Genomic DNA, 20,674 nt, shown 5'->3' with positions numbered 1-20,674 from the left:
CCTGTAAAGCTCTCCTACAACCTCTGATATCAGGCAGAAGATATAGAAGTTTGAACACGCGCAACAAAAGGTTTAAGAAAACTTCTTCCTTGCCATTATTAGATTGATGAATAGACTTTCTAACTTCAAATAATGTTGATATTGTTCATGGTAACCTTGTTTTGCTCACTTCCTGTATGCCTCATTCTGTGCAAGCACCCAATGATCTGTCTATCCTAGTTTATGATGATTTGCCTGCAGTGCTTGCAAACAAGCTTTTCACTGTGCTGAGGTACACATAACAATAAATCAAATAAACAGTCACCCAGTCATCATTTGATCTTGCCAACATAAAGAAGACTGAGTTGCGAGCAATGGATGCAGTAGACTAATTAGAAAGAAGTACAGGTTGGGGGGATCCAAGATGACAGCGACCCAGCAAGTCTGAGTCTATCGTGCTCTTCCCAAGACTTGGGTAAAGTGGGTCACCCACCCCCACCACACTCACCAAATCATTCATAATAGCTGTTAAATTTAATTAGTTGCTTAGTATTACATTTAAACAGTCTAATACTTAGTAAAAATGACCAAAGGGAAGGGAGCCCGCAGCTCTCAGCAAGCAGGACCCCCTCCCCCACCCTCTCCCTCTTCAGCTGCAGCAGAGGCGTCCACAGCCGCCCCAGGGGACTTACCTACAGTAACAAGCCTTGTGGAGATGATCTCCAAACTGGACGCGAAGATCGACGCTTTTATTGAGGAGTCCCGAAATCGATGGGACTCACTCTCAGCCGCGCTGCAGAAGCACGGCCGAGTCGGAGGGGTGGAGTTAAAGGCCGCAACCTCCGAAACTACAGCTCAATCGGCCGTGGATCAGGTCCGGACTCTCGAACAGCGAGTTCGGACCTTAGAGAACTACATTGACGACCTCGATATTCGAGGTCGTCGAAAAAATATTCGTTTGCTGGGCCTTCCCGAACAGAAGAGGAAGGCCAGTTTACAGCATTCCTGGAGCAGTGGCTGCCACAGCTTTTAAATCTGGAAGTTGGATCAGGCCAGGTAAGGGTAGAATGGGCCTACCGGGTCGCAATACGCGGGCCCAGCTCGAACCAGCACCCATGCCCAGTCCTGTTCCGGCTGCAGAGCTATAGGGAGAGGCAGATACTCCTAGAAGCTTCTAGAAATCTGGGAAAAGACCCCCAAGCTATGGTCTATAAAGGATCCAAGATCATGTTATTCCAGGACTTTTCTCCAGTTCTGGTCCAAAAGAGGAAGGCATTCAACGAGGCGAAGAAGCGTTTAAGGGACTTAAATATTCAGTACTCCTTACGCTACCCAGCGACGCTACGCTTTAACCATGAAGGATCCGTGTATAACTTCGGATTACCAGAAAAGGCTAAGGAATTCCTGGACTCTCTTAGATAAATTGTAAGAGATAATGGATGTTGGTTTGCCTTTCCCCCTGCTTTGGTTTATATCCACCCCCCTTTTTTTTCTTACCTTACTGTTTAATATTATCATGGGGGGTGGAGAGAGGGATTTGATTCTCCCCCCCCCCCCCTTGGGGTTGTTTCTTTTATTATTTTATGTATATATGTGGGTATGTGTATGTATGTTTGTATATATGTATGTGTGTGTATGTATATATATATTTTGTGTGTATATACACGCTGAGGGGTTTGGTTAGTGTTGGTGGGGGGAGGTGGTTACCTTATTCTATTTTACCTCTGTCTTCAGGAGTGGGATTGTTTCTCCCTTGTGATTTTGTATTATTATATTTAATTATTATTTGTTGAGGTTGTAATTTTATAGTTATATGTTTATATATGGTATTAAAGTTACTCAATATATCCAGGTGTTGGTATGGTGCTCACTGTTAACTCTAGCTTTGTATTATATCTGAATTCTCCTCATTTTATTGAGGAGCACCCGGGTCAAGGGTGGGGCATTGGTTGGGAGAGGATATGATGGACTTTTGGAGAGGAAGTGACACCCCCTGGGAACAAGGGGGAAAATCTCTACTTAGATACGTTATATATTTTTTTTATTTAGAAATAAGTTTTTTTATTATACTGTTGTGAGTGTATTAGAGAGCCTTTATTTTTGTAAATTTTATGTGCTCTATGCTCGGGATGTTCTGGATAGGGTTTCCCCTCCCGAGGGGTCTCAGATTTGCCCAGATGATTATGGTAGATCAGTCGGTTAAGTGGTGCACCTGGAATGTCAAGGGGAGTAATTCGCCAGTCAAAAGGAAGAAAATATTATCAAATCTTAAGAAAGAAAGAGTTGATTATAGCTCTCCTGCAGGAGACACACCTGTCGGATAAAGAACACTTGAAATTACGACAGGTGGATTTGATGAGGCCTTTTTTTCTTCTTTTAGCTCAAAAAGCAGGGGAGTTGTTATTCTTGTTCGGAAGAATTTCCCTTTCAAAATCCTAAATCAGATAAAAGATGAATCTGGATGATATATTTTGATTAAAGCCCTCATAAATGGAGAGGAATATGGGATTTTAAATTTGTACAGCCCCCCGGCACACCCCTTTAAATTTATAACTGAAGCCTTTTCAAAATTGATGGCTTTTGGTGCCCATCATACAATTATAGGGGGAGACTTTAATTGTATTATGGACCTGGAAATAGATAGGATTCCCAAGAGTACTGCAGGAATATCTCCCAGATCTAGACAATCTCCCGGATCTGAACAAAGAATTAGGATTAGTAGATGTATGGAGATGTCTTCATCCACAGGGCAGAGATTTTTCTTTCTACTCCAATCCACGTAAATGTCATACCAGAATTGATATGTTTTTTGCCCCCTCGTTTTTTTTTAAATTCCATATCATCCTGTAAAATAGGTAGTATAGCAATTTCCGACCATGCTGCTGTATATATGGAAACTAAGGCGAGGAACAATGGGACATCCCCTCGACATTGGCGTATGGACCCCTTCCTAATGAAATATAGTAAATTTGTAAAAGTACTTCTCTCAAGAATTTAAAACTTTTTAGAAATTAATTCAGGTACGGCTAGCAACCCATCAATGATGTGGGAGACCATCAAAGTTTACACGCGAGGTTTGATCATCTCCTACTCAGCGACCCAGAAAAAATTGAAGGGAGAACAACAGCGTCTGCTTGAAGCTCGCGTAAAAGCAGCTGAAACAGCATATACTGATAGACCTTCTATTATTAAATTGCAAAGGATTACGGCTCTTAGGACAGCTCTAAACACTACACTTTCTCAAACGGCTAAGAGGGAAATATTATTGGCAAAACAAAGGTTATTTGAATATGGTGACAAACCAGGTAGATACTTAGCATTTCTTGCAAAAAAAGGCCCCTCAGACTATTACGTCTATCAAGGAAAGTACGGGTATTTTGACTCATGATCATAAAAAGATTAATGCGATCTTTAGAGAATTTTATTCTGAGTTATATAAATCGCAGGATTGTGAAGATAGGACTAGGAGGATGCAGTCATTTTTTAAAAATTTGACCTTTCTGGGTCTAACTCCGGAGCAGGTATTGGTCCTAAATGCTCCTTTAACAGTCCAAGAAATACTTGATGCAATTAGGCAACTTCAGAGCGGTAAGGCACCGGGCCCAGATGGTTTTCAAGCTGAATTCTATAAAGAATTTACAGAAATATTGGCTGGTCCACTTATGGGCATGTATAACTGTGCATATAGTCAGGGCTGTCTCCCCCCTTACTGAAAGAGGCAAATATCTCTCTTATCCTTAAAAAAGGAAAGGATCCAGAAGATTGTACGTCATACAGGCCAATATCCTTGCTAAATGTAGATTTTTAAATCCTTTCTAAAACGTTAGCACTGAGACTAGAAAGGGTGCTACCACATATTGTAAAGGAGGATCAGACGGGGTTTATTAAGGGCCGGAGATCATCCAATAATATTAGAAGGGTTTTGAATATGATTCAAGCCTGTCATCAGGGAAAGATACCAGGAGTAGTAGTTTCATTAGATGCGGAAAAGGCATTTGATAGGGTTGAATGGTCATATTTGTTTTACACATTGGAAAGGTTTGGCGTTGGACAGGTGTTTACCAAATGGGTCTCAACATTGTATAGTGATCCGAAAGCAGTTGTGGTTACCAATGGATTAGGTTCGGATAGCTTCAGTGTGGGTAGGGGCTGCCGTCAGGGATGCCCTCTCTCGCCATTGTTATTTACGCTAATAATTGAACCACTAGCAGAAGCCATACGAGCTGATCCTAGTATAATGGCCCTGAGGATTGGTACAGGTAAACATAAAATTACCCTTTATGCAGATGATGTTCTTCTATTCCTCAGTAATCCTCTGATATCCGTACCTCGCCTAATCCAAGTTATTAATACATTTAGCGCATTCTCAGGCTATAAAATTAATATTTCAAAATTGGAGGCTATGCCAATGGGTGGCCTTGCTATGATACCCCACTTAGTGGATGGATCGCCTTTTCCCTTTCGTTGGTCCCTGGAGGGTTTCTTATATTTAGATATTTTTATTACCCCAGTATTTGGTCAGTTATACAAGGCTAACTTTGTGCATTTACTGGAAAGGATAAGGCAGGACCTCCAGCGATGGGGAGACCTTCCAATTTCCTGACTGGGTAGAATAGCACTAATTAAAATGAATATCCTGCCCTGTCTCCTATACCCTATGAGAATGCTTCCGGTGATGCTGCCGAGGATGGCTCTATGTAAATTATATGGCTGGTTGGGTTCCTTTATTTGGAATCATAGACGGCCCCTCATTAAGCTGAAGAAGCTACAGCTTCCACAGACAAGGGGAGGATTGGACTTCCCAGATTTTAGGAAATATCAGTTAAGCTCCCTATTAAGTTATATAGCTGATTGGGTCTTGTCTGATCCACAATCAATCTGGTTGGACATCGAGGCCTCTCAAGTAAAATACCCACTTATTAACCTTTTATTTTCAGACAAGAGGAAAATCATTACAGATCACTGTAAAAACCCTATAATACTAAACACAATTAAGGCTTGGAATATAATGCGGCAAAATGAGAGTAACTCACATAAAACATCCCCCTATGCACCGATAGTGGGAGCATGGGGATTCCAACCGGGGTTTACAGATGCCACTTTTAAACTCTGGAGATCCAGGGGTATCTCATGTCTAGGGGACCTATTTAAAGATGGGGTCCTGATGTCTTTTGAACAGCTGCGTCAGAAATTCTGATTACCTAATGGAGACCTCTTTCGATACTTCCAAATTCGAGACTATGTACAGAAGAAGACTACGTTATTAGATAGTCTTTATAAATCAGATAGAGAATGTAGTGTCCTACGACCAGTGGGGGTATCCTCCGTCAGTACTATTGATCATTTACTACATGATGAAGTATCGGGAGATATGGACAATCTGCTTAAAACATGGGATCAGGATTTGGGACTAGAAATCTCTATAGAAACGTGGAATGATATTTGGGAAAACGCTAGAAGAATTACTATCTGTAACAGAACCCAGGCTATCCAGCTGAAGATATTTCATAGGGCCCATATAGCACCAGTTCGATTGGCAAAATATAAGGCAGGAGCATCTCCAATGTGTCCCAAATGCAAAATAGAGGTGGGCACTCTTGTACATTGCCTATGGACCTGTCATAAGATCCGTAGATACTGGACTAAAGTCGCAAGTACCCTGACAGAAATTCTAGGAACAGAAATTAAAATGGACCCTCCTTTTGGGCTTTTCGAACTTTCCCTCCCTGGATATGCACGGGAAGAGATTATTTTCTATTCTCTCTTTCTGTGCAAGGAAAAATATTTTGGTGAACTGGGTGGCTGAGGGCCCCCCCCATGACTTTCAAACTGGCACAGATTAATTATGGAATGTATTTTCCTTGACTTTATGGTGCACCGAAAGACCGAATTATTTTATAAAATATGGCAGCCCTTCTTGAATTACATAAATACGGATATTTCGGCTATCCTAACAAGGGCTTTTATTTAATTGAGATTACAAACCTGGCTGGTCCGGGTCCCCTTAGGAGAGGAATCCCGCACGAATATAGGTTTTATTACATTTGATGTTAACACATTCCAAGCATGTAAGAGACTTAAGTATACACTCTGGTTAGTTGTAGGTTAGATTAGTAGAAAGTTGAGTTTTGTTTTTTTTTTCTTTTTCGGTATTTTTTTCTTTTGTTAAATTTTGGCTATTGTATATTTGATTTAATTGTATATCAATGTTTGTATTTGAGAGTTTTGTTTATTTTTGTAAACTTGTAAAAATGTTAAATTTCTAATAAAAATATCTATATTAAAAAAAGAAGTACAGGTAAAATTTGTTCTAAGTGCCTCGATGAAACCACATTTGGAGCATTGTGGTTTTTTTTGTTTAACTATTTGAAGTGGGTAACATTACATGAGAAGCAGTTCTGAAAAGGCTCACCTCATTCATAACTAGCATGAAGGGCTTATGCTGTGAAGAAAGGCTGAATAGGTTGAACATATTGTATCTTAGCAAAATGAGAGGTGGGCTTATTGAAACATCTAAGATCCTGAGGGGACTAGGGGACTTTTTTGTTTTTATTTACTAATGGGATCTAGGTACTCCTGGCTGGTCAGCATTTATTGCATTTTCCTAGTGGGCCTTAAGAATGTGATGGTGAGCTGCCTTCTTCAACCACTGCTGTTCATGTGTTGTAGGTTGATCCACAATGCTGTCAGGAAGGAATTCCAGGATTTTGACCCAGCAATACTGAAGCAATGGTGATATATCTCCAAGTCAGGATAGTTGGTGCCTTGGAGGCGTATTTGCAGTTGTTGTGTTTCTATGTATCAGCTGCCCTTGTCCTTCTAAGTGGAAGTTGTTGTGGGTATGAAAAGTGCTGTCTTAGGATCTTGGGAAATTTCTGCAGTGCATCTTGGAAGAGAGAGATATTGATAGATTAAGTGAGTGGGGAAGACGTTGGCATATGGAGTGTTTAATGTGGGAAAATGTGAAGTTGTTTGTTTTAGAAGGGACAACAAAAGAAGATTGTTATTTAATTAGAGAAAAACTGTAGAAAGCTGCAACACAAAGGTTTTGGGGCACTTGTCCATGAAACACAGAAGGCTAGGACACAGGTGCAGCAGGAAGGTTAATGGAATGTTGGCCCTTCTTTCAAGCAGGTTGGAGTATAAGAATAGGGAAATCTTACTGCACCTGTACAGGTGCTAATAGGACCACATATGGAGTACTGAGTAGTGTTACTTCCCTTATTTACGGAACAATATAATTTCATTGGAGGCAATTCAGAGAAGTTTCACTAGGATGACTACAGTATAGCGGGATTGTCTTGTGAGCAAATGCTTAAATAGTCAACTTTTGGAGTTGGAAGAATGAGAGGTGATCTTATTGAGACATCTAGGATTCTTAAGGGGCTTGACAGAGTTAATGCTGAGAGGATGATTTGCCTCATGACAGAGTTCAGGACAAGAGGGTGTTGATTCAGAATTAAGAAGTGTCCATTTAGGAGTGAAATGAGAAGGAATTTCTTCTCTGAGAGGGTTGAGAGTCTTTGGAACTCCTTGACGCAGAGAGCTCTGATGCAGAGTCCTTAGATGTATTTAAGGTTAGGATAGATAAATTTTCAATCTGTTGTGGCATCAAGGGTTATGGGGAAATGGCAGGAAAGTAGATTTGAAGAATGTTGGATCAGCCATGGTCCTATTTGATGGTGGAACTGGCTCAAGAGGCTGAATGGCATACTCCTGTTCCCATTTCTTGTGTCTTATGATCTTGTAGATAGTACTCACTGATGCACTGAATGTCAGTCATTGACTGAGTGGGTATTTATAGATGTAGTGCCAATCAAGTGGGTTGTTTTGTCCTTGAAGGTGTCAAGCTTGTTGAGTGTTGTTGGAGCTACATGCTTCCAGTGTTCCAGCCCACTCCTAATGAAGTCAGGAGCAGAATGGTCCCACTGGAACCCAAACTGTGTGTCACCTAGCAGATCGTTCACAAGTAGGTGCTGCTTGAAAGCACTGTTGATACCTTCCATCGCTTTACTGATGATCGAGTGCAGACTGATAGGGTGGTAATTGCATGGGTTGGATTTGTTGTTCTTGTGTAAAGGATGGATGTACCTGGGAAAGTTTCCACATTGTTGAATAGATGATGGTGTTGTAGCTATTCTAGAACAGCTTGACTTGGAGTGTGACAGATTCTGGAGCTCATGTCTTCGTACTGTTGCTGGAATGTTGTCAGGGTACATTGCCTTTGCAGAATCGAGTGTCTTCACCCTTGATGTCATGTGGAATGAACCAAATTGACTGAAGTCTGGCATGATGCTGGGAATCATTGGAGGAAGTTGATGGTTGATAGGATGAATACTGCAAAGGTGTTTCCTCTTAAGGGTAGTCTGGAGCTTGCGGACACAGTTTAAGCGATTTCTATGACAACGTTGAGAAAAAAAATTCTCTTCAAGGATTGTTTGTTCATGGAATCTTTCTATCAGAAAACAGTGAAGGCTGTGTCGTTGAATTTAATCTAGGCTGAGTTAGATGGCTTTTGATTGACAAGGAAGTTAATAGATTTGGGGGACAGACAATAAAGTGAAGAAATGACCACAATCACATCAGCATATCAAATGGTGAGCAGCCTCGAAAGGCCCAATGGCCTACACCTATCCTGATGTCATGTGTTCCCATATTATATTCTATACTCCTCTGCATCATCTTAGAATAACAAGAGGCAGTTTTAATAAACATGTATTTAAAGTTGTGGAAGATTCAGTAGACTTTCCACATCGGCAAAACTAGTGTCATCGAGGTCAGATTGAAAGTAGATGCTGGATATTATGTTGCAGAGATTTAAGTTCAAAATTCAGGCTGACATTGATTTACAGTATTGAGGGAGCATTTCATTATCAGAAATGTTGGGTTGAATCTTCTATCTTTTTGGTTAAATGTAATTTTTGTTGAGTTTCATGGATGGTTCACTTACCGCATATTACCAGACTTGCCTCATCACTGCTTACCCAAGCCCAGTGATGCCCCCGGTCCAATTCCAACCCCCTTCCACCAATTGTCGTACCTTGGAAATTCACCCCTGCTGGGACACTCCAAGGGTCCCTGGCTTTGGTGCCATCTTTAAAAGACTTCTATAAGAACAGGCATTGTTAGTCCAGATCTACCTTACATTCTTCCTGATGTTTGCTTCAGACATGGCAGAGAAGGGAAAATTGATGCCTTGCTTTGTGGACAGGGACCTGGAGGTCCTAGTGGACTGGGTTGTGCAAAGATGTTCTCTCCGATACATGTTACTCTGTCTATCTTTTCTACCATACGCACCTCTCACCAAGTCTAATGCTTGACTATTCTCATTATTGCCTTCAACATTTTCCCTCACTTACTCTGACCTACAACAACCCCGACTCTCCTAACCCTCCACATTGTCTGCACTACCGACTCACTCGTTTGGAATATCTCCCACCTGCACCAAAAGTAAATTGTGTCATGTACTTTCATCTCCCTTTTTCTCATTTTAGAAAACAACCGACAATAGGCTAGGAAGAATCAAGATAGGTGATGGGATGCCAACATTTGACTGCTCAACTCTTATGAGGAGAGGGTCCTGACCCTGATTATCTTGAATAGCTTACTGACATATCCAAGCCCCTGGACTAATATTAGAGTCTGCCCTTGACTTACTGTGCTGGAACAGTCTGATCAAAAGATTATGTCCCTTGACTTGACTGAGGACTGCTGACCACAATGACATGCTTCCTAGCTTTGTGTCTGTGGTAAACTGCAAGTCATTACAACAGTGGATGAACCAGGAGATCCACTCCCTCCTGAAATCCAGGTCTGAGGTGTACAAGTCTGGCAACCCTGACCTATGCAAAAAATCCAGGTATGACCTTCATAAGGCCATTAGAGACACCATAAGGCAATACCAAACTAAGCTTGAGACCCAGACCAACCACATCATGCTGGTTGTTTGTGACAAGGCTTACACGAGATAATGGTCTAAAAAGAGAATTGATCTCTGGCAACAGTGCATCATTACCCAGTGAGCTCAATGCATTGTATGCTGGCTTTGAACAGAAGGTCAGTGAAATGATCATACCTATCCCAACAGCTTCAGATGCGCTTGTACCTACGGTCACTGCCGCAGATGCTGATTGGCCTTCTTGAGAATGATCCCGCAGTAAGTGACTGGCCCAGATGGAGTTCCCAGCCACGCACTTATATCCTGTATGGAACTTTAACCTCCCCTTACTATGATTTGAAGTCCCCACCTGCTTCAAGAAGACCACCATCATCACGGTGCCCAAAGAAATATCATACAGAGTCCCTCAATGACTACTGGCAGCTCTGACCTCCATATTTATGAAGTTCTTTAAGAGGTTAGTCATGGCTCACATCAACTTCAAGCCTACCAAATTGCCTTGATCTTTTTTTAATTCACCTACTGGCGCAACAGGTCCTACACTCATCCCTGGAATATCTGGATAACAAGAATACCTATGACAGGCTCTTGTTGACGAGAGTTCCACCTTCAACATCATAATTAAGAAGAAAATTCATTTTTAAACTGAGACTAAGGTTTCGGCTCCCTTATCTGTAACTGGATCCTCAACTTTCTGACTCAAACTGAAATTAGTAAGAATAAGCTACAACACCTCCTCCACCATAATCCTCAACATAAGTGCCCCACAAGGCTGCATACTCAGCCCCCTACTATACTCCTCACACACACACGACTGTGTGGCCGAATTTTGCCCCATTGACAAGTTTGCTGACGACCACCGTTGTGGGTCAAATCTCTAAACACAGGAAAGAGATTGAGTGCTTAGCAGCATAGTGTAAAGACAACAATCTCTTCATCAATGTCAGCAAAATTAAGAAGCTGGCCATTCACTTCAGGAAGTGGAGTGGAGGGCACACCTTTATCTGTATCAGTGGTGCTGAGGTAGAGATGGTCAAGAGCATCAAGTTCCTGGGAGTGATAATCACCAACAATCTGCCCTGGTCCATCCATACTGATGCAATCGTCAAAAAACACAACAACGGTTCTACTTCCTCAGAAGGCTAAGGAAATTTGGTATGTCCACAAGGACTATTGGAGATAGTGAGGACTGAAGTTGCTGAAAAGTCAAGAGTTGATAAAATATGGAGCTGGAAAAAGTATAGTAGTTCAAGCAGCATCAGAGGAGCAGGAGAATCGATGTTTCGAACAGGACCCTTCATCGGGACTTGGGTGATTTGGCTGCATTTCTCACCAGACTGTATGATTCAGGAGCCCAGTAGGACTTCGCCCACTGTTTTTTAGATGAGATGTCAAACCAAGATGACAGTTTGCCCTTTCAGGGGAATGTGTAAGATTCCCCAAAATAGTTAAAAGATCAGTTAACATCACTGTTTAACATATTTTTAAATTCTTTCACAGGATGTGGGTGCTCGACCCCAATTGCCCAAGGGGCAGTTGAAGTGTCACCCACATTTCTGTGGTCTGGAGTTACATATAGACCAGACCAGGTGAGGACTGCAATTTCCTTTGCTAAAGAGAATTAGTGAACCAGATAGACTTTTCTGACAATTGACAATTGTTTCATGGTCACCATTAGACTCTGAATTCCAGATATTTATTGAATTCAAATTCCACGAACTGTCATGACTGGATTTGAACCCAGGTCCTCAGAAATTACCAGGGTCTCTGGGTTAAAAGTCTTAACGCTAACATTGTGAGGCCATCAACCTCCCCCCCCCCGCCCCTCCCCAGGCATCTGGGTCATATATTTAATTTCCATACACCAGAGCTTGCTGTGCACAAATTGGCTGCTGTGTTTCCTCCATTATTGTTTCCTCCAAATGAGACTTCAACAATATTTTACTGTAAAGTGTTATGCAATAGGAGAAGAAATAGGCCATTCAGCCCATTAACCCTGCTGTGCCATTTAATTAGATCATGGCTGGTGTTCTACTGCAATGCCATTTTCTAGACCCATGTATCCCTAATTCATTATCCTGAATTCTCTCAATTTCTATCTTGATTTTACTCATTTACTGAGGCTTCACAGTCCTCTGGCTTCTAAAGAAATTCTTCCTCTTTTCTCAGTTCAAAACGACTTTCCTGTTAATTCAGAAGTCACATGACACCAGGTTATAGCCCAACAGGTTTATTTGAAATCACAAGCTCTCGGAGTGCTAACTAAGGGTTTAGGATTTGACCAGTGCTGAGAAAGCTTGTGATTTTAAATAAACCTGGTTGTAAATCAGAATCCCCAGCAAGGGAAACATCTTTTCTTCAACTGCCTCTTGACCCTGTCATAATTTACTGACTTCAAAATCACTGAACAAAAAGGATTTGTTAATGCAAAATCTTATTTTTGATAAGACACAGTCAGACTGAACAGTTCACCTTTGAAGATTTCTCCAATTTCAGTTTATTTTTAATTAATCTGTGGCTTGTCTTTACATGAACACACATATAATTTTCCAATGCAAGGTTTGAAAGTGCACTTTTGTGGATTGTGCAATTAGATTGTTGTTCAGTTGTTATATTTGTAGTTTTCCTGATACATTTTCTTGTGTGCAGTTACTTCTTCTTCTGCAGTCTCAGCTCATGTTGCATCAGTAATTGTAGCCGTAGTGGAGGGACGTGGGCTTGCTCGGGGTGAAATAGGAATGGCGAGTATTGACCTGAAGAGCCCTGAGTTAATATTGTCCCAGTTTGCAGACAACACTACATATGCAAAGGTAATGCATTTAAGAAAAAAAAGTCGACATTTACTTATACTTCCCATGCCCTTCTTGAGACATTTGTACATTTACACAAAATCAGAGATATTCGCAGCACAGAAGCAGGTTCATTGTAACTGTGCTACGTGTCATGCAATCTCCCATACAGCTGCTACTGTGTTCAAGAAGAGGTTAGATGAGAAAGGTGAAGTGAAGGATGAGCAATGAATTTAGCACACTGCCTGGGAAGAATCTCCACATCCCAAAAATTTCTCACTGATCGACAGTACGATGCTTTCTTAAATCAATAGAACAGGTTTTCGAAACAGTTTCCACTGTCAGAAAGATCGGAGACACAGATTTAAGACAATTGGTAAAAGAAGTAAAAGAATGGAGATGAGATTTTTAGCATTGTTAAGATCTAGAATGCACAGTCTAAAAGGCAGGGTTAGTAGCAGCATACTACAGAGCATTCTTCAACCATGTCCTGAAACAGACTTGCTACCACAGCCACATTTGCCTACCTGCCTATCTTCCTTTCCACCTATCCACTCCACCCTCCTCTCTGACCTATCAGCTTCATCCCCATCCCCATTCACCTATTATGCTCTATGCTACTTTCTCCCCACCCCCACCCTCCTCTCATTTATCTCTCCACCCTGCAGGCACTCTGCCTCTATTCCTGATGAAGGGCTTTTGCCCGAAACGTCGATTTTCCTGCTCCTTGGATGCTGCCTGAACTGCTATGCTTTTCCAACACCACTTTAAAAAGAGCATTTGATAAATACTTCAAAAGGAAAAGAAACGCAAGGCAATAGGAGAAATGCAGGGCAAGGGACAGCTCTTTCAAAGCGCCAGTACAGGCACGATAGGCCCAACGGTGTCCTCCTGTGGTGCATAATTCTGTGTGTAGAATCACATTAATGTCAGACCAGAAGGACACTAATAATGTAGTTGGGTTTCTTTTGTAATCTGACAGCTTGCACAGTAATTTTTTTCTTCTGTTACTAGTCCATTAATTACCAGATATTTTTGAATGAGTCCCCAAAATTATGAGGATGTAACTTGAGCTCACACACCTCTATTCGAGTTCTGAAACCACTAAGTCAACACATGCTTAATTAATTGTACAGAAAAAGCAGCTACTGACCCAGCAGACAACATGTGATAACTCAACATTCACAACCAGTTCTTGACACTGTGGAATACATACATTGCAAGGAAAATGTGTCATGAGGTACAAGGTAAAATCATTCTTGAATAACATGTTTTAAATTCTGAGATTATATGATAAAAGGAAATGTCACAGATATTCTAGTGGCCAAATACTTATCAGAGTAGTGTAGATTGGAATTTTGCTTCAAAACAATTATGTGGAATCCCAAATGCAGCAGATTCGTAGGAATTATCCAGGCACTTGAAGATTCTGAAAGGTACTTCCCACGTGAAACCCTCCGACAAAACTGTTAGTCAAAGAATTCAGCAGATTTCACTTCTGCTCATTGCTACCCAGGAAAGTTAGTCAATTAAAAACTTAGTTTAACTCATAACTATTAAGCTGATTGTTTCCGTCAACCCCCAATCTCCAACTTGTCACTGTTGCCTTACACACCCCCAGACTTTACAGCCACCTATCATGGATCTCCCCATAGCTCAGTCCTGAAATCCAAGAGCTTCAGAAAACAACCCTCTGCTGCTATCCTAAACCTTCACCAGCCTGAAACCCCTTCTGTAAACTGAGTTGTACCTTCACGATCTGACACTCTGCTGCCATCCTGACCTCCTAACGCTCCTTTACCCAGCCCTGACACATCTATCACTACCACTAGGCTTGATATTCCTCTGACCTCCACCCAGCCCTGTTGGCCTCAACACATATCTCGGGCACTGCCAGCCCACACATCTTTCCCCTCTAAGGTTGAATTCATCACCTGCACCCCCAACACAGCAAAGACATCCACCCCAATCCCCTAACCACTAATTCCTTCTTACTGCCCCTACTTTGAGCATTCTACCCACCTCCTGACCTGGCTAACTGCCCACCTGACACCCTAACTTCTTAACCAACTGCCAACCTAACCCCACACTTATTTTACACCCTGTGCAAATGGACATTTAAATTTCAGAACATGGTATGTTGACTGCTTTAAAAGGGTGTATGGTTTGACTTCCCCCAACTAGAGTCATAGAGATGTACAGCATGGAAACAGACCCTTCGATCCAACCCGTCCATGACGACCAGATATCCCAACCCAATCTAGTCTCACCTTCCAGCATCCAGCCCATATCCCTCCAAACCCTTCCTATTCATACACCCATCCAAATGCCTCTTAAATGTTGCAATTGTACCAGCCTCCACCATTTCCTCTGACAGCTCATTCCATACACGTACCACCCTCTGCATGAAAAAGTTGCCCCTTAGGTCTCTTTTATATCTTTCCCCTCTCACCCTAAACCTATGCCCTCTAGTTCTAGACTCCCCGACCCCAGGGAAAAGACTTTGTCTATTTATCCTATCCATGCCCCTCATAATTTTGTAAACCTCTATAAGGTCACTCCTCAGCCTCCGACGCTCCAGGGAAAACAGCCCCAGCCTGTTTAGCCTCTCCCTTTAGCTCAAATCCTCCAATCCTGGCAACATCCTTATAAATCTTTTCTGAACCCTTTCAAGTTTCACAACATCTTTCCGATAGGAAGGAGACCAGAATTGCACGCAATATTCCAACAGTGGGCTAATCAATGTCCTGTACAGCTGCAACATGACCTCCCAACTCCTGTACTCAATACTCTGACCAATAAAGGAAAGCATCCCAAGCGCCTTCTTCACTATCCTATCGACCTGAGACTCCATTTTCAAGGAGCCATGAACCTGCATTCCAAGATCTCTTTGTTCAGCAACACTCCCTAGGACCTTACCATTAAGTGTATAAGTCCTGCTAAGATTTGCTTTTCCAAAATGCAGCATCTCGCATTTATCTGAATTAAATTCCATCTGCCACTTCTCAGCTCATTGGCCCATCTGGTCCAGATCCTGTTTAATCTGAGGTAACCCTCTTCGCTGTCCACTACACCTCCAATTTTGGTGTCATCTGCAAACTTACTAACTGTACCTCTTATGTTCGCATCCAAATCATTTATGTAAATGACAAAAAATTAGTGGACCCAGCACCGATCCTTGTGGCACTCCACTGGTCACAGGCCTCCAGTCTGAAAAACAACCCTCCACCACCACTCCCTGTCTTCCACCTTTGAGCCAGTTCTGTATCCAAATGGCTAGTTCTCCCTGTATTCCATGAGATCTAACCTTGCTAATCAGTCTCCCATGGGGAACCTTGTCGAACGCCTTACCGAAGTCCATATAGATCACATCTACTGCTCTGCCCTCATCAATCTCCTTTGTTACTTCTTCAAAAAACTCAGTCAAGTTTGTGAGACATGATTTCCCACGCACAAAACCATGTTGACTATGCCTAATCAGTCCTTGCCTTTCCAAATATATCTACATCCTGTCCCTCAGGATTCCCTCCAACAACTTGCCCACCACTGAGATCAGGCTCACTGGTCTATAGTTCCCTGGCTTGTCTTTACCGCCCTTCTTAAACAGTGGCACCATGTTTGCCAACCTCCAGTCTTCCGGCACCTCACCTGTGACTGTCAATGATACAAATATCTCAGCAAGAGGCCCAGCAATCACTTCTCTAGCTTCCCACAGAGTTCTTGGGTACACCTGATCAGGTCCTGGAGATTTATCCACCTTTAACCATTTCAAGACATCCAGCACTTCCTCATCTGTAATCTGGACATTTTGCAAGATGTCACCATCTATTTCCCTACAGTCTATATCTTCCATATCCTTTTCCACAGTAAATACTGATACAAAATATTCATTTAGTATCTCCCCCATTTTCTGTGGCTCCACACAAAGGCCGCCTTGCTGATCTTTGAGGGGCCCTATTCTCTCCCTAGTTACCCTTTTGTCCTTAATATATTTGTAAAAACCCTTTAGATTCATTTTGTGAAACTGTGGTGACTTCAGCTATCCTGTTCATAACTAAATGCTAGAAATGGGTTGCTCAGTACTAACAGGACAAAATAGAAGTGGAGTGGAAATCTGACTCTGATTGCTACTCCTCAATATCCAAATTAGTCTGTTGTTGTCCGTTCCCATTCTTCCCTTCCCTGCTGAATTTGAACACCCGGGCCTGTCCTGTTGTGTAGAATGTCACATAGAATTACGTAAGAAATTCAACACAGCAAGGATCCATCAGTCCAGTCATTTCACATTGGCATTATATTCCATTGGACCATCCTCCCACTCTTCTTTATTTAACTTTATCAGCATAATCCTTTGTTATCTTTCCCCAGTAGTGTTTAGCAGGCTTCCCATTAAATGCATCTTTGTTCGTTACTTCAGTTACTTTCTGTAATACTGAATTTCACATTTTCTTCATTTTATTTAAAAGAAGGCTCTTCAAAATTCCTTGTTGAATTTGTTTATAACTGGTCTTTGTTGAAGGCCCTGGTATACTGCTATTCCCTACATTCCCTATGCTATAAAATATTTCAGAATTTTTGATATCCCTATCCGGTTACTCTGCAGCCTTTCTCTTTTCAAAATTGAAGAGTCCATCCTGTTCATTCCTTCTTGATAAGCATAACCCTACAATTCTGAAATAATTCTTGTCATGGGCAAGTCCCTTCCATTTCTGATCCAAGAGTCTACATATGTATTTTCCAGCTGGATTCTACAGATAGCGCTCCACAGTGAAAATCTGCCTGATTTGTTTCCACTTGCTGTCCCAAGGGTGTTGAGTCTGTTTGCAGTAATCCAGGTGCAGCAACAGAAGAGACTAAGAGCTGAATTAGGAACCTCCTTGCTTATGTTGCATAGTTTTATAATGCTTCATATGATATATTGCTTTATTTATGAAATAAAAATTATAACTATATAAAATTAAGTAGGTTTGAATCATTTATATCATTGCATGTGTGCACTTCCTGCCTTATGTTTGTTTTACAGGTTATTACCAAGTTGCAGATTTTAACACCTTTAGAAATCATAATGCCAAGTACCGCTTGTGATAAAGGAAGTGGGACTAAGCTGTTTACTTTTATCACAGAAAACTTTAAAGTAAGAATAATACAGAGTCTGTCAACAGTATTTTTGTTCTGTGTTTAGGTTTTGGACATAATAGTTGGTGTTACAATATCCCTACAAAGATTTCCCATCTTCTCCAGTAATGCAATCTTGCAGAACTGACTACTTTTGTATCACCATTGGCAATCATATGTCAGCCATCTGAAATTGCTGTGACCACTCAGCTCCCTCTCCTCCACTTAATGATAATTTTTGCAGGAGTAGTATTAGCAGTGAGAATGAGGACCAGGGGGCTGCTGAGAAGGTGAATTCTTCCTTTAAAAACTTACCTGGTGGGATCAGCAGCCTTCATTTTTGCAGCAGCGGTGAAAGCAAGGACTAGGGGCTGCCGGGAAGGTAAATTTCTTCTTTAATAAATTGTTTTGTGAATAGGTGGAGCGCATACTGAGCAGGAGAATTGTAAGGTAATATATTTGAATGGTTGCTTTACCTAAAACACTATTTATGTAGTGTTTCCCACCCATCCTCCTCCTCTACCCATAAAAAGAAGATTCTGTGCACCAATTTGGGAAGGTTACTAGTTTTTCAATAGTCTATTTGGGAATTCAGAACAGTGGGAATGGATGTTAGGGCAGTTGTATGCTCCTCCAGTAGGATGTGGGAGGAACGAGTCACCCAATTCCAGCTCCTGGGAAACCATGTTAGGGAACTGGAGCTGGATGAACTTTAGATCATTGGGGAGGCAGAGGGGGTAATAGAGAGGAGTTACAGGGCGGTAGTCTCACCTCAGGTACAGGAAACAGGTGGATGGGTTATAGTCAGGTGACGAAATGAGAACAGGCAGACAGTGCAGGGATCCCCTGTGGCCATTCCCCTCAATAATAGGTATTCTGTTTTAGATACTATTGGGAGGGAGAGAATGACCAAGGGAAAATCTTAGTAGCCAGGTCTCTGGCACTTCCCTTCTGGCTCAGAAGGGAAGTGGGGAGAATAGAAAAGTGCTAGTAGTAGGAGACACAACAGTTAGAGGAATGGACAGGAGATTCTGTGGTCACGATCAGGACTCTCAGAAGGTATGTTGCCTCCCAGGTGCCAGGGTCCGGGACGTCTCTGCTTGAGTCTACAAGACTCCGAGCAGCCAGAAGTAGTAGTGCATATTGGTTCCAATGACATTGTTAGGAAAGGGATGAGGATCTAAAAAATGATTTGAAGGAGTTAGGAAGGGCTTTTGCCCGAAATGTCGATTTTGAAGCTCCTTGGATGCTGCCTTAACTGCTGTGCTCTTCTAGCACCACTAATCCAGAATCTGGTTTCCAGCGTCTGTAGTCATTGTTTTTACCTGGAAGCTAAAAAGCAGGACGAGCAGAGTAGAAATCGCCATATGGTAGTGCGAGGAACAAGGAGCGAGTGCAGCTAAATATGTGGGTGCAGGGCTGGTGCAGGAGGAAGGGCTTCAAATATGTAGATCATTGGGGTACCTTCTGGGGAAGGTGGGACCTGTACATGAAGCTGTGGGAGTCGGTGGGTTTGTAAAAAAATGTCAGTGTCAAGTCAATCGTCATTAATGGAGATGGAGAGGTCCAGGAAGGGGTGCGAGGTGTAAGAGATGGTCCAGGTAAATTTAAGGTCAGGGTGGAATGTGTTGGTGAAGTTGATGAATTGCTCAACCTCCTCGCGGGAGCATGAGGTGGCGCCAATGCAGTCATCAATGTAGCAGAGGAAGAGGTGGGGAGTGGTGCCGGTGTAATTACGGAAGATCAACTGTTCTACTTAGCCAACAAAGAGACAGGCATAGCTGGGGCCCATACGTGTGCCCATGGCTACGCCTTTGGTCTGGAGGAAGTGGGAGGATTCAAAGGAGAAATTGTTAAGGGTGAGGACCAGTTTGGCCAAACGAATGAGAGTGTTGGTGGAAGGGTACTGTTGGGGACGTTTGGAGAGGAAATAACGGAGGGCTTGGAGGCCCTGGTCATGGCGGATGGAGGTGTAGAGGGATTGGATATCCATGGTGAAGATGAGGCGTTGGCGGCCAGGGAAACGGAAGTCTTGGAGGAGGTGGAGGGCGTGGGTGGTGTCTCAAACGTATGTGGGGAGTTTCTGGACTAGGGGGGATAGGACAGTATCAAGGTAGGTAGAGATGAGTTCAGTGGGGCAGGAGCATGCTGAGACAATGGGTCGGCCAGGGTGGTCAGGCTTGTGGATCTTGGGAAGGAGGTAGAACCGGGCAGTGCCGGGTTCCCGGACTATGAGGTTGGAAGCTGTGGGTAGGAGATCTCCTGAGGTGATGAGGTTCTTTATGGTCTGGGAGATGATAGTTTGGTGATGGAGGGTGGGGTCATGGTCGAGGGGGCAGTAGGAAGAGGTGTCCTCGAGTTGGCGTTTGGCTTCAGTGATGTGGTTAAAGATGCCCTCCAACGCATCTCGTCCACATCCCGCACCTCCGCCCTCAGACCCCCCCCTCCAACCGTAACAAGGACAGAACGCCCCTGGTGCTCACCTTCCACCCTACAAACCTTTGCATAAACCAAATCATCCGCCGACATTTCCGCCACCTCCAAAAAGACCCCACCACCAGGGATATATTTCCCTCCCCACCCCTTTCTGTCTTCCGCAAAGACCGTTCCCTCCGTGACTACCTGGTCAGGTCCACACCCCCAAACAACCCACCCTCCAATCCTGGCACTTTCCCCTGCCACCGCAGGAACTGTAAAACCTGTGCCCACACCTCCTCCCTCACCTCTATCCAAGGCCCTAAAGGAGCCTTCCACATCCATCAAAGTTTTACCTGCACATCCACTAATATCATTTATTGTATCCGTTGCTCCCGATGTGGTCTCCTCTACATTGGGGAGACTGGGCGCCTCCTAGTAGAGCACTTTAGGGAACATCTCCAGGACACCCGCACCA

The 20,674-nt window shown here is 42.7% G+C and overlaps 1 protein-coding gene across 1 annotated transcript in view; it reads left to right on the top strand.

Moving 5' to 3' along the window:
- The window catches only part of msh4 (mutS homolog 4), a 128,299-nt gene that overhangs the window by 6,107 nt on the left and 101,518 nt on the right, over positions 1–20,674 (top strand). Inside the window, exons 3-4 of the mRNA XM_072574860.1 lie at positions 12,527–12,687; positions 17,690–17,800. Of these exons, the coding sequence (XP_072430961.1) occupies positions 12,527–12,687; positions 17,690–17,800 (272 nt within the window). The remainder of the gene's footprint in view (positions 1–12,526; positions 12,688–17,689; positions 17,801–20,674) is intronic.

Source organism: Chiloscyllium punctatum, chromosome 7, assembly GCF_047496795.1.
Source record: "Chiloscyllium punctatum isolate Juve2018m chromosome 7, sChiPun1.3, whole genome shotgun sequence".
Taxonomy (NCBI): Eukaryota; Metazoa; Chordata; class Chondrichthyes; order Orectolobiformes; family Hemiscylliidae; genus Chiloscyllium; species Chiloscyllium punctatum.
The sequence above is the reverse complement of the archived record's forward strand: the minus strand, read 5'-3'. Positions and strand labels throughout refer to the sequence as shown.